At 49.3% G+C, this 23,669-nt stretch overlaps 3 protein-coding genes across 3 annotated transcripts in view; 1 reads left to right on the top strand and 2 right to left on the bottom strand.

Annotated features, from left to right (window-relative positions):
* Positions 1-567: 567 nt before the first annotated feature.
* LOC311529916 (olfactory receptor 10D3-like) lies at positions 568-1,500 on the top strand (the record flags this gene model as incomplete). The annotated part of the gene is made up of 1 exon (XM_084646219.1): positions 568-1,500. The coding sequence occupies one exon, from the start codon at positions 568-570 to the stop codon at positions 1,498-1,500; it is 933 nt and encodes a 310-aa protein (XP_084502345.1).
* Positions 1,501-5,187: 3,687 nt separating this feature from the next.
* Positions 5,188-8,314, bottom strand: LOC311529915 (olfactory receptor 10G6-like; the record flags this gene model as incomplete). Its single annotated transcript, XM_084646218.1, has 2 exons — positions 5,188-5,253; positions 7,919-8,314. The coding sequence occupies 2 exons, from the start codon at positions 8,312-8,314 to the stop codon at positions 5,188-5,190; spliced, it is 462 nt and encodes a 153-aa protein (XP_084502344.1).
* An 11,190-nt stretch (positions 8,315-19,504) lies between these two features.
* LOC311529767 (cathepsin G-like) overlaps positions 19,505-23,669 on the bottom strand; it is a 45,583-nt gene continuing 41,418 nt past the window's right edge. Inside the window, exons 2-5 of the mRNA XM_084645967.1 lie at positions 22,583-22,730; positions 21,593-21,728; positions 20,642-20,914; positions 19,505-20,326 (exon numbers count right to left, since the gene is read on the bottom strand). Of these exons, the coding sequence (XP_084502093.1) occupies positions 20,114-20,326; positions 20,642-20,914; positions 21,593-21,728; positions 22,583-22,683 (723 nt within the window). The 5' untranslated portion in view covers positions 22,684-22,730 and the 3' untranslated portion in view covers positions 19,505-20,113. The remainder of the gene's footprint in view (positions 20,327-20,641; positions 20,915-21,592; positions 21,729-22,582; positions 22,731-23,669) is intronic.

The following is a 23,669-nucleotide window of genomic DNA, read 5'->3' as shown; positions in this document are numbered from 1 at the left end:
CTCTTTCTTAACACAAACCTGTCGCAGCTCATGCATTTATATCAACAAAACCCGACCAAAACACAGCGCTGCACTGCACACACGGCCATTCCTCTGCAGAGAGGGTGAGAGAGAAAGAGAGAGAACAAACCGCTAGTAAGAAATGTGAGCCACAAATGGAAGGCTCTGAGGTACTGTGGTGAGAATGGGGGGTAAGGGCCTAGATAGAACAGAACTGAAGAAATTGGAGTAGGTAAGGAGAGAAGAGAAGAAGAACATAGAATAGAATAGAATAGAATAGAATAGAATAGAATAGAATAGAATAGAATAGACGTCCCCCTTGTCTGTTCTTCTCTGGACAGTAAGATCTTCAAGGCAGATATTTTCTCTCTCTATGATCAGCGCCAGCCCAGTGAGGACGTGATCCCAACTGGCAACCCAGTGACAGAAATATACACCACTCCAAATGACAGTGAGTAACGGGGGCAGTGGAAGGAAGGGTGACCATTGCAGCTATAGGACATAGGTCTTTTTGTTTCAGTAACTCACTGTCATTATTTCTCTCCCCTACCCAGGAATAAATCTCACATGGGGCTGGTCAACCACACTGTGGTGACTCATTTCATCCTCTTAGGGATCCCCAATGCCGATGACCTCCAGACCATCCTCTTCATCATATTCTTAGCCTTCTACCTCTGTACGCTACTGGGCAACCTGACCATCTTCTCAGCCATCCTCGCTGACCCCCGCTTGCACACCCCCATGTATTTCTTCCTCTGCAATCTCTCCTTGCTAGACGTTGGAATCTCTTCCATCATCATCCCTAAATATCTGACCATCCTCTGGGGTCAGAGCAGAGTCATCTCGCTGGGCGGGTGCATGTCCCAGGTCTTCTTTGGGCACTTCCTGGGCAGCACCGAGTGCCTGCTCTACACTGTCATGGCCTATGACAGGTATGTGGCCATCTGCCACCCGCTGCGGTACCTGCTCATCATGAACCGGAGGGTGTGCGCCCTCCTGGCCGCCGGCACCTGGATCACTAGCTCCTTCCACGCCACCATCCTTACCAGCCTGACCTTCACGCTACCCTACTGTGGGTCCAATGTGGTGGACTATTTCTTCTGTGACATCTTCCCGGTGGTCAAGCTGGCCTGCGCAGACACGTACATCATCGAGACCGTGACCTTGACAAACATTGGTCTGGTGCCCATGACTTGCTTCCTCCTCATCCTCGCATCCTACATCAGGATCATCTACTCCGTCTTGAATATGAACTCGGCCGAAGGGTGGCGCAAAGCGGCCTCCACTTGCGCCTCGCATCTGGTAGTGGTGACGCTGTTCTTTAGTCCCTGTGCCCTGATCTACACTCAGCCCCAGCAGAGCAAAGTGCTGACGATTGCTGTGCAGATCTTCGGCAACGCGGTCACGCCCATGCTGAACCCAGCCATCTACACGCTGAGGAAGAAGGAGGTGAAAGTGGCTCTGAAAAAACTGAGAGGGGGTCTAATGCCTGCACATTGATGTGCAGCAGCTGCAGGAATTGCACGTGAGTCTGCATGGAAATACATCTACAAATACATCTGCATGCTTGCATCGTGGCTTCTGTGAGCCTCGGTGTGTCTCCCCATCCCCACACAGCCCCTTCTATCTATCTGGAGTTCTACAAATCGCAGAAACACTCCTGAAAATCCCTTCCTCTCGTTTAACATACGGTAAGGCTGACATTTTCAAAGCTGCCTAAGGGCCCATCATACTCAGTCTGCATCAAAATTAAAAGTAATTGGAGTGCCAAATTTTGTAGAAGACTCTGAAAATCTCATCTTTATTACACAGATCTGCAGAAGCAAGTGCAGCATCTTCTGCAAACCAAAGGGGAAGGAAAAAAATTCCCTTCATCTTCTGGCATGAACCACAGCTCACCAAGCACCTGCCCTAGGTAGCTGCCTAAAATTCCTGGGAGAACCACTGGATTTTTCACCACGCCCTAAAGATCAACTTATTTGTGGTACAATTTGCAAAAACCACCTAAGTGATTTAGGAACCTAACTCTCACTTTCAAAATTGATGGAGGCATTTAGGAGTCTTATTCTCTCTGAAAGGCTGTGGGAAGTACGTGTCTGAGGACCAGATTTTCAAAGGCATTTTTTAGACACCTAATAAGGTTTCTAAGAGCACCTTGAGTGAGTCCGGCACCAGACTCCCAGTTACTTTCCATAGGAGTTAAACACTTAGCCTATTTAGAAGCTCTTTGTGCCTAGTGGAATTTATTTAACCCCTTCATAAATCTACACCTTATGGCAGATTTTTAAAGATAATTAGGCACCTAGTGGGATTTTCAAAAGATTTTCTAATAGAAATCAATGAGAGTTAGATGTCCAGTGCCAGATTTTTCAAGGTGTGACAGATACGGGAATTTCCTGAATAAACCTTATTGAATTAAGTTTAATCCCTTTGGGGTCTGTTGTATTACAAATACAATTGTGCATGCGTTATTGTGGACTGAATGTAACTTTTGTAGGAGACTGATGAATGAAATCTTGGGGAAATGTGAGAAACTTCAAAGAACTGTTTGGGACAGTACGTGTGAAGGGGGTCACGGAGTACTCTGGAGGTCTTTCAAAGCTATGCCGCGTGGAGAAAAAACCCATTCTCTATGGATTACCTGCCCCTGGAAACTCCAGATCAAAGACCCCCATCCTGCATAAAGAATGAACTAAACTTGTCATGCTGGAGCTAGTTCTGAGCTGAGGCTGTTATGAGCTGGTGACCATGGAAGAGACCTGGTTGTGCGGTTTGAAGGACTAATCCCCTGACAGAGCCCATGTTGGAGTTGGGGTGATCTCTGCTAAGCTTATTACTGTGCATGCAGGTTCTTTTATGTTTTTTCTCTGTATTGCTTTTACCTTAAGAATAAAATACGCTTGCTTAGGAAGAACTGTATGGTAACATAACTGAGGCCATTACGCCGTGCACCACCCAGAGGGAAGAAGCAATGCAGGGCTGCTTAGGTAGGCTGGTTTTTGAGGGAATAGCATGGTGAAGGGAACTGTTAAGCCTGGAAAAGCCCCAGTCAGGAGGAAGAGAGACATAGGTCTCCACCCAAGGAAGCCTACAGGTAGGGAGCTGGAAGCCTGAGGGAGATGCCCCTGCTGGACCACTATGGAGAAATACCAGTGCAGTTGCTCTGAACTGTGACAAGAATCTGGACCGAAACACCAAGGCCCATTTGAAAATCCCACTAGTTGCCTATCTGCACCTGTAGGTGGCGATATACCTTTGAAAATCTGGCCAATGTCCCCATGGAATTTCAGTGAGAACTGGGCACCTGAATGGCTTTTGAAAATGGGACCTACTTTCCTAGGTCAATTAGGTGTTTTTTTAAAAATTCACCCCTACTTAGATAGAGCTAGAAAGATAAATAAGTAAAAAAAAAAGGAATAAAAATGCTAATAGAAGATTTAACTAATGTGAGGACTCTACACTCATCACACACAATGTGTTTTGGGTTTGTGCTGCTTATGTATTGTGTCTTCTGCACGCGGTTGTGCTTGAAGTTTGAATAATGTGCGGTGGGAATAAACCTAACCCAGGAATAAAACTTTTTTTCCCCTGCCCTCAGCTGTTGTTTGATTGGAACTTGTCTCTAAGTTTTCTGTGCTTTTTCTAGGTGTTCCAATGAAAAATAAATCTGGAAACCAGTGTCTGGAGCGGTTTAGGTTGGACATTAGGAAAGGCTTTTTCACTAGGAGGGTGGCGAAGCACAGGAATAGGTTAAAGGGGTGGAATCTTCTTCCTTAGAGGTTTTTAAGGTCAGGTTTGACAAAGCCTTGGCTGGGATGATTTAGTTGGGGTCTGGTCCTGCTTTGAGCAGGGGGTTGTACTAGATACCTCCTGATAGTCTATGATTCTATGACTGGGCCCATTTATAAGACTGGCAGAGAACAAGTGAAATTTAAGAGAACAGTAAAAATATGAAATGAAAAAATAGTTGGATTTTAAGGCTGGAATTTCCAAAGGAAGACAAAAGTCTATGGCAGTTAGACACTTAGATCCTGGCAGGTGCCTTTGAAATTCACAACCTAAAGTAAAAGTGTGATGGTCTGCTCACTGGTTACATACCACTTAAGCCCTAAACCATTTTTTATATTTGTACACTTAGCCTGACAAACTCATGGCCACAAAATATTGAGGCCAAGAGCTTTTTAGATTTCAAAAAAGGGTCAGACAGGTGTACAGATGATGAGAACATCTTGAGTTATATAAAAGTCAGTCAATGTCATCTTTATTAAGGACTAGTAATAAATGATCCTTTGAAGCTTTTCTTTGGTGGAAAATTGGGTTTTCAACAGACCTGCACAGGGGAAATCACCCACTAGATGGGAACGTGAACCTCTACGACTGAGAAATTGATTACGTCGACACACAGTGAACTGAGCACCAAGGAAAGTAATTCTACTGGGCCAGAAAGTTATAGAAATCTCACTACATATAGATATGGCCATATGACCAGCCCCTTACTGGTATAAACTGACATGTCCCCAAATACTTCAATTCACACGAGTTGGAGATCTGAACCATTGACTCCAACTGAGCTAAGGCACTGTGCAGAGTCAGTCCTTGTCCTAAAGCGCTTATGTCCTAACCAGCCTAAAGGGAGTGGCACTAGTCCCGTTTTACAGATGGGAAACCATGGCATGCACAGTGAAAGTGACACAGGCTGTCTGGAGTCCCACTGGCACCGACTTTCAAAAGTGTAGGGGGGTGCTCAACCCCTGGCTCTGCCCTAGGCCGCACCTCACTCCACCCCTTCCCCCTAAATCCTCCTCCTCCCTGCCTCTTCTTCCCTGCTCCACCCTTGCCCCACCTCTTCCTGCCTATTTCACCCCCACCCCCGAACATGCCACGTCCTTGCTCCTCCCCTCTCCCCCTCAGAGCCTCACAAATGCTGAAAAACAGCTGATTGCAGCGGCCAGGAGGCACAGGGAGGGAGGGAGAGGCGCTGGTCAGCAGGGCCCAGCAGCGGGTGGGGGCAACTAATATAGGGGCTGCCGATGGATGCTCATTACCCACCAATTTTTCCCTGTAGGTGCTTCAGCCCAGAGCACCCATGGAGTCTGTGCCTATGTGGAGTCCCACTCCAGTGCCTTCACCACAGACCCTTCCTTCGCTGGGAATCATTGCAGGTTATTTTTCATAACACCGACATGCCTACAGGCCCCTGGCAAGGATCACATGTCTGCTGCACAGAGATAGAGGCCCTGAAGAGAGGACGTTCTAATCGGAGACAAGACAAATCAAGTGCATGAGGTATACCGGGGTGGGGTAGGGGTGAGTTTTACAAAGATAAGATCATGTGGTGACATATGCCGTCATGTTATTTTTATGAGCGGAAGAGCTTGGACAGTTCCAAGGGCTGGACTAATGGGATGGATGGCCCAATGGTCTGATGTTGTTTGGCCTTTGCTGTGTTCCTAAAGCAAGTCAACATCTTGGATTCATCTCTTCTTAGATGAGCTTGAAACGTGGCCAGAATGGCTTTTCTCTGGCTCCTCACAACCCTCGGTGTTAGGTGTTAGGATATAGATATTCAGGCCTGTCTGTAAAGGCCTATACTCTAAGAATTTAGGTGTATTCTTATCACTTGGCTAGCTATAGAGGTACAAAAGAAAGAATCAAAATCACTGTCTGCCGGTGTAAGGGCCTTCTCTTACTGTGACAGTTTGTGGCCCTGTTCTTAGGCCAAGGCCTTTGGCTAAGCAGCAGAGGCAGCCATAAGCTGGGAAGCGACCGGTCACATCCTCACATTCCAAACTAGTCACACTGAAATAAGGTGCTATTCGGCTGTTAGGATACAATCCTGTCCTGATAGTGCCCATCGCCTCCAGAGAAAGGGAAGTGCCTAGAAAATGTAAAAGGAAACTTAGTTTGATAGCATCCTGTCTGGCAAGAACTCACTTCTCAAGAGCTGGGATGTGAAATCCTCACTTCTGTATTGTTTTGTCATTATAATTCCCACTTTGCTATTGTTTGTCTGTATAATCTCTGTCTGGTTCTGTGATTGTTCCTGTCTGCTGTATAATTAATTTTGCTGGGTGTAAACTAATTAAGGTGGTGGGATATAATTGGTTACATAATCATGTTACAATATTTTAGGATTGGTTAGTTAAATTTCAGGAAAATGATTGGTTAAGGTATAGCTAAGCAGAACTCAAGTTTTACTATATAATCTGTAGTCAATGAGGAAGTGAGTGGGTGTGGGTGGGAGGGGGTGGATGTGGGTGGGGGAAATGGGAACAGGGAATTTGGGTAAGGAAATTGGAATCATGTTTTGCTAAAGGGGGAGATGGGAACAGGGAATGGGAGTAAGGAAGTTGGAATCATGTTTGGCTAAGGGCAGGAATGGGAACAGGGACACAGGTATAAGGCTCTGTGGTGTCACAGCTGGGAAGGAGGATACTAAGGAAGGAAACTGGAATCATGCTTGCTGGAAGTTCACCCGAATAAACATCGAATTGTTTGCACCTTTGGACTTCGGGTATTGTTGCTCTCTGTTCATGCGAGAAGGACCAGGGAAGTAAGTGGGTGAAGGAATAAGCCCCCTAACATTAGGCAGTAAGAAAATGACACGCCTGAGGAAACTGATGCCAAGTGATTTGCCCAAGGTCATGCAGGAGCCTGCAGCAGAGCTGTAAACAAAAAACCCAGGAGTCCTAACTCCCAGCCCTCCCTGCTTTTACTACCAGACACCACTCCTCTCCAAGAAGCAGAAATACAATCCAGGAGTGCCAGTCTGAGTGTCTCTACCCACCAGAGAATTGGAACAAACTCCAATAGCTCCGAGGAACCAGGAGTTCAATCGGTAGAACCCACTCCCCTCCCAGAGCCAGCGAGAGAACCCCAAGTCCTGATGCTAATCTCCAGATCCCTCTCTCCCTGTCCAATTCCCAGACAGCTCCTGCTGGACACAGGACAATCATGGCTCAGGCCCCAGCAGTTTGCTGTCCCTCAGTCTCATCAGGGCATCCTAGGATACAGGATCCTCATCATAGGATACAGAGGGACCTAGACAAATTGGAGGATTGGGCCAAAAGAAATCTGATGAGGTTCAACAAGGACAAGTGCAGAGTCCTGCACTTAGGACTGAAGAATCCAAGGCACCACTACAGACTAGGGACCGAATGGCTCGGCAGCAGTTCCGCAGAAAAGGACCTAGGGGTTACAGTGGACGAGAAGTTGGATATGAGTCAACAGTGTGCCCTTGTTGCCAAGAAGGCCAATGGCATTTTGGGATGTATAAGTAGGGGCATTGCCAGCAGATCAAGGGACGTGATCGTTCCCCTCTATTCGACATTGATGAGGCCTCATCTGGAGTACTGTGTCCAGTTTTGGGCCCCACACTACAAGAAGTATGTGGAAAAATTGGAAAGAGTCCAGCGGAGGGCAACAAAAATGATGAGGGGACTGGAACACATGACTTATGAGGAGAGGCTGAGGGAACTGGGGATGTTTAGTCTGCAGAAGAGAAGAATGAGGGGGGATTTGATAGCTGCTTTCAACTACCTGAAAGGGGGTTCCAAAGAGGAGGCTCTAGACTGTTCTCAGTGGTAGCAGATGACAGAACAAGGAGTAATGGTCTCAAGTTGCAGTGGGGGAGATTTAGGTTGGATATTAGGAAAACCTTTTTCACTACGAGGGTGGTGAAACTCTGGAATGCGTTACCTCGGGAGGTGGTGGAATATCCCTCCTTTGAGGTTTTTAAGGTCAGGCTTGACAAAGCCCTGGCTGTGATGATTTAGTCGGGGATCGGTCCTGCTTTGAGCATGGGGTTGGACTAGATGACCTCCTGAGGTCCCTTCCAACCCTGATATTCTATGATTCTATGATCGTTCATCTCCTTGTTCCTCAGCATGTTGATGAAGGGGTTCAGGAGCGGGATCACCGTGGTGTAGAATACAGCCACCACCCTGTCCACACTGTGCTGGGAACCTGGCCTCAGGTAGATGAAGACCACAGGGACATAGTAGGTCACCACCATGGTGACGTGAGCCTCGCAGGTGGAGAAGGCCCAGTGCCTGCCCTCGGCAGAGTGGATACTCAGGATGGCCGAGATAATGTAGACATAGGATGTCAGGATCAGCAGGAAGCAGGTGAAGGTCAGGAAGCCAATATCCAAAAATGTCATCAGCTGGTTGAGCGCCATGTCCCCGCAGGCCAGTTTCAGCACAGCCAGAATATGACAGAAGATGTATCCCACTCGGTTCCCCTGGCCATAGGGCAGCTGGAAGGTCAGTGCGGTCTCTATCAGCGAGTGCAGGGGACCCCAATCCCTTCCCATCTCTGGGGATAGAATCCAGGTGTTCTGACATCTAGCCTGCCCTGCTCTAATCCAGTAGATCGCACTCCCCATTCCTGCATGGGCCGAATCTCAGCCCCCACTGAACCCCATTTGCCTTCCCGAGCCAGCTTTGAATTCATGTAAAGTAACCAGATGTCCCAATTTTATAGGGACAGTCCAGATATTTGAGGCTTTTTCTTATATAGGCTCCTATTACCCCTCACCTCCGTCTCCATTTTTCACACTTGCTATCTGGTCAGCCTAAACCCAGGAGTCCTGGCTCCCAGCTCCAATGCTTCAGCCCACTAGACCCTCCTCTTCTCCCACACCCAGGAACAGAACCCCAGAGTTAAACAGAGACACATTCAAATTACAAACAAAGTTCACATTGATATGTGTGAGGGTGATTAGCCGTGGGAATGGACTCTAAAGGGAAGTAAGGCATGCTCTGACTTTTGCGATCTTCGAGTCAAGATGGCCTTTGTTGAAATAGGTGTTAGTGAGACATGAGTTATTGGGCATGACATTCTGTGGTATCCAGGAGGTCAGATTAGATGCTGCTGCTGGTCTCCTCTGGCATTAATCTATCAGTCTATGAATCCACACATCCGGCTGTGGTGCCTGGCTATGCGTCCAAGCTGGGCTGCTATGGCCAGCATGCTAAGCCATTCTCACCTGCTCCATGCCATGCCCTGAGATCTCCCTTGGCCTTCACCCCTCTACATCTCCCGCACCCAACCCTTCACATAGAATGTAGCCTTGTCCCCCACGTGAAGCCAACCTCAGCCTGGAAGGGCTTAAGGGGAAACTTGCATGTGGAGATTAGCCCAGAGTTGCCCACTTCAGGGTCCTTGCCCCTGCCTCTGACACAGCTGGTACCAGGCACTGTGGGACACCTGGTTGGCATGAGGCACTGTGGGATGCTAATCCTAACAGGTAGTTGCTCTATTTCTATTCCTTTCTCTGCTCTATTTAGTTTCTTCTTCAGCTTGGACATGTCCTTTCTTTCTGCAGCTTCTTATAACCTTGCACCTTCTCTGTTCTCTCTCCACTTTTCCCCCGGTGTATTTCACTCCCCTGGTCACACAGAGCTAGGTCAGTGTTAAACTGTTGACATTGGCTGTGTTTTAAAGCACATAATGATGCCCTCCCACTGGCAAACTCCAATGGCCCTTATTAGAATCGTTGTTTGGGGCAAAGTGAAAGAGCTCGTTCATGTATTTCATCAGAGAGGAAAGTCTGTGGCCATGCTAGAACGGGTGGCTCGTGCAGGTTGCATCTGGTGATCACTATGGGCATTACACCGAAGGTCCTGTGTTTCTTTAATGTAATGCAGCAATTCTCACAGAAAACTGCTCTCCCTGATATTCCAGGCCTGGCCTCCTGCTCTGAGCCAGTCCTGAGCCCGGGGCTCTGCGAGATGGTGCTGTATTGCAGAGAGTGGAGTGGGTTACTCATTAGGATGTGCGCTCTGCTTGGAGTCAGTGCCAAGCCCAGTGTCCCAGCAAGCTCCTAGGGGGGCATTGTATTGCTGGAAGGACAGTGGGGGGCTCAGTAGATGGCCCTGTCCTCTCTGAGTCATTGCTGACCCCCATGTCCCAGCATGGCAGCAAGGGGCGCTCTGCTGCAGAGAGTGGTCTTGTGGGGCTCAGCAGGGAGTGTTTGGAAACCTCATGGCACTTTTTGGTCAAAGAAGATATTTTACCCTTCACTTTCTGGCTACATGCTAACTTTGTTAATTCCATTCCAGTTACAGAGGCAGCTCTAATGAGCAGGTCGTACCCCCAGCTGGAGTAATTTGCCAAGGCATCATGGGAGTTATTGCCCCTCTGTCTTCTTACACTGAGAAAATTCACTTTGACTCTTGGTAGTAACATGTAGTCTCCTCGGTGCATGGCTCTCGGACTATACGAGAGCAGGTCTGCTTTCAAAGCAGGCCTGGGCAGCAGATGGTTTTCCCATTCCATGGAAGTTTTTGGCATTTTGAAATTGTTCCTGTTATAAATCAGGATGAAAAGTCAAAATGTTTGTGAGTTAAAAATCTGAAAAAAAATAATTTGGGTGAATCAAAAAATTTTAAAAAACCCACAAAATTTCTGAAATAAAAAAATAATAAAATAAAAAAATGTTGTTTTTAGATAATTTAACAATGTTTTATTTCTATGTTATTTCTCTGTTAACCTTCTATGATAACTTTTTTCCCTTTTAAACGTTTTAGTGTATATTTACTACATTTCAAAATGAAGTTAAAACTCCTCAAACTATCGTTGAAACTTTTCTAGCCAAAAATGTTTTGAGTTGGGTGTTCCACTGAATGCAAAACTGCTTCGCGAGCAGTTTTCATTTTGGTGTATTGGCATTTTCCAACTAAAAAGTCAGGAACATTTCCCCAGAAAATTTCCATCCAAATCTCCTATTTCAAAGGTCCTTCTTCCTGGCATCTGGCTGAGCTAAGGCCACCTAGGGCTGGAGTCTGGAGACTTTGAGGGCATGCCTCTCGCTGGTTCCTCTATGACCCCCCCCCCACCCCCTGAATTCACTTACACCAGTGAATCTATCCTCACGGCTGTGAGGTAGGGAAGGGTTATTGTCCCCATTTCACAGGGTGAGCACCAGAGACATTAAGTTTCACCTGGGCTCCTGGGATCGAGGCTACCCACCTCCTGAGTGCCCTCCTAGAAGCTATGTGTGATACTGCAATCTTTTTCCGCTCATGACCTCCTCACACCCCCACCCTCCCAGGTTGCCAACCCCCTTCCAGGTCTTCAGTGGCTCAGCCCTCTGGCCAAGTCACACAGTATAAAAACGGACCTGCTCCAGAGTAGCAAAGAGTCCATCAAACTGTGTGCCTTCACCCGGGACTTCAACCCGGTCACTGGGCCTTTTAAATGCCACCCTTGGTTCAGACTTCTAAAGGAGACTTTGTCAGTGGCCGGTGGAGGAACCCACCACTCTGCGTTCCAGCCCAGGGACCCTGATCCCAGCTGCCATATCCTGCTCCCTTTAATTAGCTGCTGTTGCTTCCCCCAGATGGACAAATCCCCTCTGGTTCATGGTGCTGGCATACTGAAGAGGGTCACATGTAGCCATGTATTGGTCGTAGGCCATGACCATCAGCAGGAAGCACTCAGCACCTCCAAAGAAGTGGAAAGAATACAGCTGTGCCATGCAAAGCCAAAGGAGATGGAGTGGGAGCCCGCCAGGAACTCAGCCAGCATCCTGGGGAGCGTGACACTAGAATGACATATGTCCAGGAGGGACAGCTCTCTGAGGAACTAGTACACAGGGGAGAGTAGCTGAGGGCTGAGACTGATGGTCAACAGGCTGACAAGATTCCCCAGCAGAGTCAACAGGTAGATGGCTAGAAAGAGCAGGAAAAAGTCAATCTTCCATTCCTGTGCCTCAGAAAATCCCAGGAAGGTGAATTTCAGCACATGGGTGACATTCTGCCTTTGCATTTGTCCCTAACGTGGTTCCTATTGCTATGGACTTTTGTCTGAAGGCAGAAAAGAAAATGATATAATTTAGTGAGGAAGAAGCACATGGTGAATTGTCTGACAATTTACAAGTAAATCTTGGTTGAGTGACACATGGGGAGATAGACAGACAGACAGATAGAGAGACAGAAAGAGACAGAGAGAGAGAGAGAGAGAGAGAGAGAAGCATATTCCTCATTCTTAGAAAGAAGAGCACTGTGGATTCATAGATATTGCTGGCCAGAGTTCAATTTAGTACAGCATTCTGCCTCCAATGATAGCCAGTACTAGATGGATGACAAACTTAATATGAGCCAACAATGTAATCGACATAAGAATGGACATGCTGGATCAGATCAATGGTCCATCTAGCCCAGTATCCTGTCTTCTGACAGTGGCAAGTGCCAAGTGCTACTGAGGGAATGAAAAGAAAAGGGCAATTTATCGAGTGCTCCATCTGCTGTCATCCAGTCCTAGTATCTGGAAGTCAGAGGCTTAGGGTGACATCCCAGGCAATCTTGGCTAATAGCCATTGATGGACTTATCCTCCAGGAACTTATCTAGTTCTTTTTTGCCTTCACAACATCTTTTTGCCTTCACAACATCCCCTAGCAATGAGTTCCACAGGTTGACTGAGCGTTGTGTGAAGAAGTACTTCCTTAGTTTGGTTTTAAACCTGCTGCCTATTAATTTCATTTGGTGCCCATAGTTCTTGTATTATGTGAAGGTGTAAATAATATTTCATTATTTACTTTCTCCACACCAGTCACGATTTTATAGACCTCATCATATCCCATTTCTTTTCTAAGCTGAACAGTCCCAGTCTTCAATCTTTTGTCATATGGAATCTGTTCCATACCCTTAATAATTTTTGTTGCCCTTCTCTGTACCTTTCCCAATTTTAATATATCTTTTTAGAGATGGGGTGACTAGAACTGCATGCAGTATTCAAAGTGTGGGTGTAGCATTTACATACTGTGATAGACCCAGGCCAGTTGGGTACAGCAGAGTAGCCCTTTTGGGATCCAGGAAGTGGGCGGGCGAAGCCCACCCACTACTAAAGGATTCCCCCTCCAAGAGGGGGATCCACAGGATCTGGACACCAAATAAATACGGGGGACAACTAATGAAATAACAGGGACAGGAGAGTGGTCAAAGGGTCAAACAAAGGGAACCGGACAGGGACACCGAGCAGAGAACCCTGGACAGCGCCCACTGCTCCTCAAAGGCGTCAAGGGAGTCAGTGGACGCCGCTCAGAGGAACTCTGCCCGGAGGCGTGAACGGACGGAGGATTGGAAATAGGCCCCAAGTCACAGGAGACTCCATCAGCCAACCTCCTCACTCTGGTTTTATAGATGGCCATTTTAGCCAGGATCAGGAGGAGGCTGACCAGGACTTTGTGGGGCCACAGATAGGGAGTGCACAGATAAGGAGGTGAGGGGAAAAGTGCAACCAAAATCTTAACAAAAGGTTCATAAGGAACCGGACTAGAGGCTGCAGCCTGGCGCACTCCAGGTATATGTGCGCCAGGGTTCCCTTCACACCGCAAAAGGGGCAGATGTCTGAGATAGGGGTGAACCACGCCAAGTACACAGTCTTCAAATACGTTAATGGCTGTTATAAAGGGGATGGTAACAAATTGCTCCCCATGTCAGCTGAAGGTAGGAGAAGACGTAATGAGTTTAATCTGGAGTAAAGGAGATTTAGGTTAGATATTAGGAAAATCTTTCAGACTCTGAGGATAGTTAATGTCTTGAACAGGCTTCCAAGGGAGATTGTGGAATCCCCATCACTGGAGGCTTTTAAGAAAAGGTTAGACAAACACCTGTCAGGGATGGTCTAGGCATATTTTGTCCTGTCTCAGAGTGGGCAGGTTGGACTAGATGACCTATCGAGATCTCTTCTAGCCCTACTTTTCTGTGATGCTATGATTCTGTGCTTCGGGGGATCATGTAAGACACTCTGCAGCGGTTAGTTATGGTATTGCCCATGTACAGGTGAAGTATTTACTTAACCCACTTTGTGGAGTGGTTGGGTTTGTTTCCCGGAGCTGGAGGTTTCAAGTATCCTGCTGTGCTCATATTCCAGGTGAAACAGTTGAAGTGAAGAGTAAACCTTTAAAGGAGGAAGTGTTTTTGATCTTTCTTCTTTCATCCCTGAGAAAAGCTTCCCAGAGAAAGTGGAAATAGAGGCATCAGCCTACTGAGCAATCATTGGATTTTACATCATTTCAGTGAAATGACAGCTGGCAAGGATGGGCTGCTTCTTAAATACTTTAATGTCTGAACAGTTTGTTTTGACCTACGTAGCTGTACCAGTATGGAGGTGGTTGACCACAGTTCCATTGTTAAGGTGGAGCTGAGGCTTGGACTTAAAGTAAGGATTCAATACCTTTGTTACATACAAAGGAATTGGAGAAGGTTCAGAGAAGAGCTATAAAAATGACCTGAGGGCTGGAAAAATTTGCTCCACAGAGGTTTAAGGGGGTCAATCTATGTAGCTTATCAGAAAGAAGATTGAGAGGTGACTTGATGACAGTGTATAAGAACCTTCGTGGGGAGAAAAGACCAGGTACTAATCACCTCTTTCATCTAGCAGAGAAAGGCACAACAAGAACTAATGACTGGACACTATTGTTGGACGAGCGCAAATTAGAAACAAGCCATGAATTTTTTTAACAGGAAAGGTGGTCAATTATTAACACAAGCAACCAAGGGAAATGGTGGATTCTCCATCTCTTTAAGTCTTCAGATCAAGGTGGGATGCCTTTCTGGAAGATACGCTTTAGTGAAAGACAAGTTATTGGACTCACTACAGGAGAAACCTTATGAAATTCTCTGGCCTCTGTTACTAGAAGATCTAATCTTGGCCTTAAAATCCAGGAATCCATGAAAAAAATCACAGCATAGTAAAATATTACAGCTCTTACTCTCTGGGCACAGGATGACCTTTCTCATGATTTACAAATAAATCAGTTAATTTGTTGATGGGTTAAAATGGGTTCTTTTAATATTAACACCTGGTGTCAGATCATTTCTTTGAGGTGAAGGATCTTAACAACGAAATAGCTCTGAGGTGTCGAACTTCCCAGATAGTTAAAATTACTTGAAATCTTGTGTGTTGGCTACAGTTGGAGACTTTAATTAGGGTCCATGGTCCATCCCCCCAATTTTTTTTCATACATGAAAATTTCTCCTCAGAAGGGTCTGATGAACAACATGCTCCTACAAGAGGTACATGTAGATCTGCCCTCTTCCCACAAGGCTGCCATCTCCCACTGTTCTTAATGAGACTCAGGAAATAATGCGCCCAGTTTGATGGCCATATATCTCCCATTGTTCTCACCATGACTGAATCATAGACTAATAGTCACGTAGGACTGGAAGGAACCTTGAGAGGTCATCAAGTCCAGTCTACTGCACTAATGGCAGGACCAAGTACCATCTAAACCAGAGGTGCGCAGACTACAGCCCAGGGGCCACATCTGGCCCTCCAGACATTTTAATCCGGCACTCGAGCTCCCGCCGGGAAGTGGGGTCTGAGGCTTGTCCCGTTCCGGTGCTCCAGTTGGGGAGCAGGTTCGGGGTCTTGCCCCACTCCGCATGGCTCCCAGACGCAGCATCACAACTCCACTCTGGCTCCTAACGTAGGGGCATTCAGGAGGCTCTGCATGCTGCCCCACCCCAAGCACCACCTCTGCAGCTCCCATTGGCTGGGAACTGCAGCCAAGGGGAGCTGCAGGGGCAGTGCCTGCACACAGGGCATCGCGGAGAGCCGCCTGGCCGCACCTCTGCATAGGAGCCGGAAGAGGGACATGCCACTGTTTCTGGGAATTGTTTGAGGTAAGCGCCACTGGGAGCCTGTCCTCCCGACCCCCTCCCGTTCCCAAACCCCCCGTCCCAGCCCTGATCCCCCTCCCTCCCTCCAAACCCCTCAGTCCCAGCCCGGAGCACCCTCCTGCACCCCCAAGTCCTCACCCCCAGCCCCACCCCAGAGCCTGCACCTCCAGCCGGAGCCCTCACACCCACCTGCACCCAACCACTAATTTTGTGAGCATTCGTGGCCTGCCATACAATTTCTATACCCAGATGTGGCCCTCAGGCCAAAAAGTTTGCCCACCCCTGATCTAAACCATCCCTGACAGATGTCTGTCTAACTTGCTCTTAAAAATCTCCAATGATGGAGATTCCACAACCTCCTTAGGCAAATTATTCCTAACCACCCTGACAACCCTGCTTAGGGTTGCATTCCCATTTCCCATGGTAAGTGAGTCCTTCATGCCACAGAACAGCCACTTGCTCCTTGATGGTGGCCTGAACTGGCAACATCAGGGGAAGGGCAAAAACCTCTGCAGGGCACAGTTCCAGTATTGACTTTCCAGAGTGTTTTTTTTCCTATCCCAGGTCACTTAGAAGTTGAGTTTGACCCCAAAGTGGAAAGTTTTATCCCCTTCTGATCTGTGGAGCACCCCGGTTGAAATCCACACCTGCACAGTGGGACTAGCATGAGGACTAGACACCTAATTCCTCAGATGGGGGGCTCTAGAAGGACTTCCTGTTGTCAAGTGTGGGCTGCAGGGAGTTAGAAGATGAGGAGGGGACACTGGGAGCAGGTCTCCTGGGTTGTAGGGTTGTAACCCCAGCCCCGGGAAGGGAATGGGGTCCAGTGGGTAAGATTGGGGGTGGGGTGGGGCTTCTGGATTATTTTCACAGCTCTGGGTGGTAAGTGAGATGTCAGGGGTGAGGAGGGGATGTGAGTCAGGTCTCCTGGGTTATATTTCCAGCTCTGGGAGGTAAGTGGAGTCCAGAGGGTTACAGCAAGGGGGGTTGTTTGCCAGGACTCGTAAGTTCAGGTCCCAGCTCTTGGAGTTGAGCAGGGTCAAGTGGCGTAGAGCAGAGGGGAAGAGGCTGGGAGTCAGAGCTTCTGGGCTGGATTCTTCCCCTGGCACAGGAGTGAATCTTGTCCCAAATGCTGCTGCAAAGATCATCCATTGCTTCTCTGCTCATTAATTAACACCCCGGGTTCACCTTCAAAAACACAGACCGAGCGAATGGAGTGTGGGAACTGATCCCAGCTGAACCCATTTCATCCTGGTGGGGCTCCCATACCCCCCCAGAGCTGTGGGTTCCCTTGTTCCTTTTTTTCCTCCTCATCTACCTGTTGATGCTGTGTGGGAACCTGCTCATCTTGCTGAAGTGATGAAGTGAGCTGTAGCTCACAAAAGCTTATGCTCAAATAAATTGGTTAGTCTCTAAGGTGCCACAAGTACTCCTTTTCTTTTTGCGAATACAGACTAACACGGCTGTTACTCTGAAACCTGTCATCTTGTTGGCAGTGGCCCGGGAGCCCCAGCTGCACAAGCCCAGGTACTGGTTTCTCTGCCACCTGTCCTTCCTCGACATGATGGCCTCCTCGGTGGTCGTGCCCAAGGTCGTGGCCAGCTTTCTGCCAGGCGGTGGGGCCATCTCCTGCTAGGGCTGCGTGGCCCAGCTCTTCTTCCACTTCCTTGGCTGCACCAAGTGCTTCCATGGCACAGGAACCACAGTGTGTGCATGTTTCACACACCCCCAACCAACCCCACTCTCCTGTTGGTAATAGCTTATCTAAAGTGATCACTCTCCTTACAATGTGCATGATGACCCTGAAGTTTCTGAGGGTCTCAGTAAGAAGCCACATCAATCTCCCACAGGCCTGTGCGTGTGTCATGTGGGCTTTCTAAGGGGTGCAACCTCTCCATTTCTGGCTCCCCCTGCCTCTGCCTATAGAGGGGGAGGCATCATCCCAGTTTCACCTGATTCAGCCCCACCGTGCAGGAGCTAATCTGTGACAAGCAGACCCAAATGCCAGGCCTCACGTGATTCTGAGCGAGATACATCTGGGCCAAGCCAAGCCACTGCCACTAGCTCTGGAGCTCCCAAGGCAGGCTCCTGGAGCCAGGCCTGCCACTGGGCATCTTTCCTGGGTGCGTGTGATACCACACTCCAGCTGTCCTGGACCAGTGCTGCAACCTCAACAAACACCTCCCATCACTCTTCAGGGTGCGCCAGGAGATGCCGTCAACCCAGCTTCCCATCTGGAACCAATTTGGGCCACCCGTGTGCAGGACAGAGGAATTCAGACCGGAGCAGATGCAGAGAAGGGCTGTGAGGGCATTCAGGGGACCAGAGAGAAGGTCTGACGAGAGGAGAGTGAAAGAGCTGGGCTGGATTAGCCTAAAATGCAGGCTGAGGTGGAGTCTGATTACTCTCTATGTTGGTGGTGTGGGGGTGGAGGGTTTGTGGAACATCAGTCTATCTTCTATGGGGAGAGGGGGCTGTAGAGTTTGGATGGCCTCCACCTCAGGAGAAGGGAGACCAATCTCCATGGGGACAGGTTGGTTAGAGGAGTCAAGGCGGGGGGCTAAACTAATAAGAAAAGGGGAGGGTAAAAAGGGGGAAGAAATGAGCTCTCAGCAAAAATCAAGAACAAAATTAATCCAGGAACCCCAACTAAATGAAGAGAAGAAATTCGTGGCTTGCCCCTGCACCAGTGCAAGGAGTCTGGGGAACAAACACAAGGTACTGGAATTGCTCCTCTCGGAGCAGCAGTTTGATGTAGCAGGTGTGACTGGAACCTGGTGGGATGATTCCTGTGACTGGACGGTTAAAATCCATGATTACCAGCTGATCAGGAAGGATCAAGTGGACAAAAGGGGAGGGCGTGCACTCAATGTCAAAAATGGCACCACCTGTTTCCAAGTCACTGATAACTGGGAAGAAAATGATCCTGGATACTTATGGATCAATGTCCTACCAGATAAAACACATGAGAGGTTAGTTGGTGTCAGCTATAGACCATCACATCACACTTGGGAAGAGGATGTGTGGCCCCTTGAGCACCTTTCTATAATGTGTAGGGAAAAAATCCATGTGATGTTGTTACCCGGAGTTCTTTCAACCCAAAGCTCTTGGTAACTTTTACTCTGTGCGAGGTGGTGTCAGGAAATAAATCAGGGGAGACACAGCCGTCCAACCGATAGATGGCTGGCACATATAGGACGACACAAGAGTGCTTTCACTTAAAGCTAAACAGGTTAGTAAAACACCCCCAACCCTCGATAATTACCGAAGCTGAGTGTGGCTCTCGAGTGGCACAGCGCCGGTGGGGAACACAAGATTCATCCAGAGGGAGAGTCCAGTCCAACTACCTCAAACTTTTCCCCCTTATTTATAGATTAGTAATACAATGACATGTCCCTTAAAGAAAACTTATTAAACAAGCAGTGTCAATGGTCAAGCAAGAGGTCCCTTCTGATTATTGATTAACCAGGTGTGGGTTTTTCCATAGTTTGCAGTCTTGAGGCCCCAGTAGACATTCCTGGGGCTCTTCTAAAATGCATGTATCAGCAGCTTCAACACAATTCTTATCAGGAAGGACGCGGGGTCAAGCTGCCCCTTCTGTGTCACCCAAACCCCCTCCCCTCCTGCCTTGGTCAAGCTGAGGCTGCTGCATGGCCACTTTAAGGCCTGCTGACTTGGCTGCATTTAGCAATAAGCAGTAGTGGTTTCAGGCACTTTACTGGTTTGCCAAAATCTCCCCATACAATGTGTCCTAAGTCCCAGCTTAGTGCATTAACCACGAGCCCAGCCTTCCCCTGTAGGGGTGAATTCCCGCCTGGCCCTGGCCGATGCAGCAGCTGCTCTGGATTTCACAGCTTGGGTTGATGGCTCAATACCTGAAACACTTTATTTTTTTTTGGTAACTTCATTTTTATTCATTGCTGGCAATGTAGCAGGGAGCGAAATGCAGCAGGCCGCGCGGCAGGGAAGGTGGGAAGGAGGCGATCAGCGCCGGGGATGGATCTGCAATCCGTTCAGTGCAGCCTTTTCTGCATTCCCTTCCCACTGGCCTTCCCAGCACTGGGAACAGGAGTATTTGAAACGGGTGGTGGCCAGCCCGATGAACTAACCCATGGGATAGGTCCAGTGAGGCCAGGGCAGGCTGCAGTTTTCACAGGAGTTAGCAGGTCAGGTAACAATGAAAATCCCCCAATAAATGATCACTCAACCAGCTGACATGGGGGAGAGCTACAAACCGCCAGGTCTGACCCAGGATTTGGTTTATGTCTGTTACCCTCGAGGAAATAAACCAGCTGTTTCCCTAGCCTAAGGGTCGGGGTTTGGATTGCCAAGGGAACCAAAGGGATGTGGTCTTGAACCTGGCTCCTTATTTCCCCTAGGCTCACTGCCTTGATGCTTATGGGTTGGGCACTGCCTGAGTGGAGCGATGGCTGAGGGGGCTATCCTGGGGAGAGGGGAGCTCAGCCAATCTGCAAAGCAGGACCTACATCTGGGCATCACCAGAGGACAGAAGCGATGCAGCTCCAGCCCCCGCTGCTATTCCCGGCTTGGCTCTGGGCTGCAGCCTTTTCATCGTTGCCCGTATCCAGGGGATGAAGGTGGAGACTTTCGTGTACACCCCGGGAGGGGTGGGAGGCCCCCAAGAGACGATGCCCTGGGCTGTATTCCTGCACACCAGGAGGCCTCCAGAATCGCCCTGTGAAATAGAACAAGTCACAGGTGGAGAACAGCTCAGTGAGTCATTCCCGCTGACGCACAGCTCAGTGACATCCCCCTATGTCCACCCATTCCCTGATTGGCTCCCCCAGTATCCAGCTGGTCTGAGCCCCCGTGCCCCCACCCCTAGAACTGTTCTCTGCCTCCCCCTGGGAGAAGACCCGATATTTTCCCCTTCATTTATACAGCGCAGTGGGGCCTGATCGCTGACAGCTGCTCGTAGGCCTGATTGCAACACCAGCAGCCTCATTAATAATGATTTATCGAGGATGCTTGAAGCCAGAAGGACATTCACCTTCCAAGAGTCTTTGCCCGTCTTTGGATCCCCCACACACATCATGGTGGAAGCATTATAGTAGCGGTATGGCCTGTAAGTATTCGTAGGACATGCAGCATCCTGCATCACCAACACGTCCACCTCCTGGAGCCTGGCCGGGGTCGATGTACAATCTGTGTGAGTGCGGCCCCAGCCGGCGACGCTGCAGGTGGCCCCGGCCTCAACTCTCTCGCTGGCGCGGGGCAGGGAGATGGTATCCACCGATTTGTTCAGCTTCGCTCTCTTTGCCAGCTGAGACACAAGACCGATGAAGATCAATGTGAGGGTCGCACTCAGGGACACAGAGACACACCCCAACCCCCAGAAACAGGCAAACCCATGACTGCGAGGTCACTGGGGATGGGATGGGGAGGTACCGGCAGCTGTGTGAGGTCACTGGGGGCAGGGGGATGGGATGGGGAGATACCTGCAGCTGTGTGAGGTCACTGGGGGCAGGGGGATGGGATGGGGAGATACCTGCAGCTGTGTGAGGTCACTGGGGGCAGGGGGATGGGATGGGGAGATACCTGCAGCTGTGTGAGGTCACTGGGGGCAGGGGGATGGGATGGGGAGGTACCGGCAGCTGTGTGAGGTCACTGGGGGCAGGGGGATGGGATGGGGAGATACCTGCAGCTGTGTGAGGTCACTGGGGCAGGGGGATGGGATGGGGGAGATACCTGCAGCTGTGTGAGGTCACTGGGGGCAGGGGGATGGGATGGGGGAGGTACCGGCAGCTGTGTGAGGTCACTGGGGGCAGGGGGATGGGATGGGGAGGTACCTGCAGCTGTGTGAGGTCACTGGGGGCAGGGGGATGGGATGGGGGAGATACCTGCAGCTGTGTGAGGTCACTGGGGGCAGGGGGATGGGATGGGGGAGGTACCGGCAGCTGTGTGAGATCTCTTGTGGGGGTGGGATGGGATGGGGCAGTACCTGCAGCAGCATGATGTCATTGTTATAGGACTCCTTGTTATAATCCTTGTGGGGGTACTGGCGTCTCACAGGGATCACTTGTCGGCTCCCTTCCCATTTGGTAATGTCATGGGCTCCCAGGATGACAGTGATCTTGCTGCAAAAGCCAAGAGCAACATGTGGGTTGTAGGGGCTAGAACATGGGATGGGATGGGATGGGATGGGATGGGCATGTGTGGGTCTGACACAGGTATACGGCTACTTGTGGGAACAGGGCAGCCTGGGGTCTAAAGAAGTGATTTCGGACTCAGTTCGCAGCCAGTAAAAATGTAAGATTCCCATTCCCATTCTCTGATCCAGACCCTGGACTGGAGACTTACTCTTTTGGGGGTCTGGGGAAGGGGAGACAAGGCCTTTTCCCTCTAGCAGAGCTCGCTCCGATCCATCTTGGGAGAGAGACTGGCTTGCTCAGGTGGGGTGGGGCATGGCACAAGGGCCTTTCCCCTATGTCAGGCACTGGCTCCAGCACAAAGCATCTGCCCAGAGGTGTTGGGGTCCCAGCATGTGTCTTCACCAGCCCTTGTGCTGTCCCACAAGCAGCTTCACTCCCATTGTCCTCCCGGCCCCTGGGTTTCAGGTTCCCTTATCCCTGTGACCCCTCCCAGCTAGATCCAGACAGGGGTCCATGCCCAGGCCTCCCAGAGACCTGCAGAGCTTTCCTGGGGCTGTGAGAACCTCCCTGCCCTGATCTGGGCAATGGGCCAGACCCCAGCTGCTCACACTGGCTATAGCTCCATTGAACTAACCAGCGTTGGTTCTGGACCATGGTTTGCAGAGGCCCCCAGAGACAGGCCAACGCCCCCTGAGCAGATCGGACCCTTGGGCTCTGCTCTCCCAGCCTGTCGCACTAACTGCTCCTTCCCTGCAACTATGATGGCGCCAGAGCTCCCGGCTCCCCCATCACCTGCTAACCCCGACCTGCCCCGACATCCCCAGCACAGAGACGCTTACTCTCCCTTGCAGTGAGCGGCCGTCAGCACGAAGTTCTGCGACACCAGGAACCCTCCACAGAAAAGATTCTTGTCTCCACGTTGTATTGACAGATAGGCCATGTAGGGTCTGGAGTGGGGCTGGGCTTCCCAGCCCCCGATGATCTCACCTGTGGGGGAGACCAGGTTCATACAAAGAGCTCCATTTTCTCCCAGGGCCAGGCTGGAACCGAACTCCCCATCCTGAAGGGGAGTCCCCACAGCCTCAACCCATCCCCTGTGATGCTTTTCTGGGGGGGATCCCTGTGCCTGGAACCCTGCCCCCTGCTCCACTCTGCCCCAGAGTGGACATCCCATAGTGCTGGGGGTAAATCTACAGCTTTGACCTCTCTGGGTGGCGAATCAGTGTCAAACACATCGGGAATGGGGCAATAATTGCTCTGCCTTGAATTAACGGATTTGGGAGGCAAAGTCAACCAGAAACCCACTGACATGTCCCCTGCTGATGTTTCACCTTCTCCATCAAGCCACAGTGACAAGCCAGGGCTGCTCCCAAGCTGGCCCTCCAAATTCTTTTTCAACAGAAAACTGGGTTTTCTAGATCATGAAAAGTTTCTTAGACCACACCTCCTCTCCTCAACATTTTGGCATTTTTCTTCAAAATCTGATTCTTTCCCCCAGTTTTGGGCACTTTTCAGTTTAATATTTGTAACTATTTTGCCAGAGCAGGGATAGTTAATTATTTTTTGTCAAGGTCCACATTTCTTGGTCAAGTTATAATCAAGGATAAATGCCACAGAACATAATCATAAAAAGCCAACAATAATGGTAATAATAATAAGTAAATAAAAAGCTTTTGGGGTCCATTCAAAAGTGTCTGGACCAGATTTGGTCCAGATTTGGTCCATGGTCCGCCTATTGAATAACTATGTGAGAGAGTAAGGAGGAGTGGCAAGGTTTGCAACAGTAACATGCTGTCTCCCATCTGTTTATCCCACTTCCTTCCCAACCCCGACCCAACCCTGCTGTCGTTTCTCCAAATGTTTTGCCAGATCCAAGATCTGAGGCAACATTATATGCACAGCTGGCCAGCAAATTTGAACTAAACG

This window comes from Lepidochelys olivacea (assembly GCF_965140295.1).
Source record: "Lepidochelys olivacea isolate rLepOli2 genome assembly, chromosome: 13".
In the NCBI taxonomy this organism is placed as follows: domain Eukaryota; kingdom Metazoa; phylum Chordata; order Testudines; family Cheloniidae; genus Lepidochelys; species Lepidochelys olivacea.
Note: the sequence above shows the minus strand (reverse complement) of the source record. Positions and strands in the feature narration are given on the sequence as shown.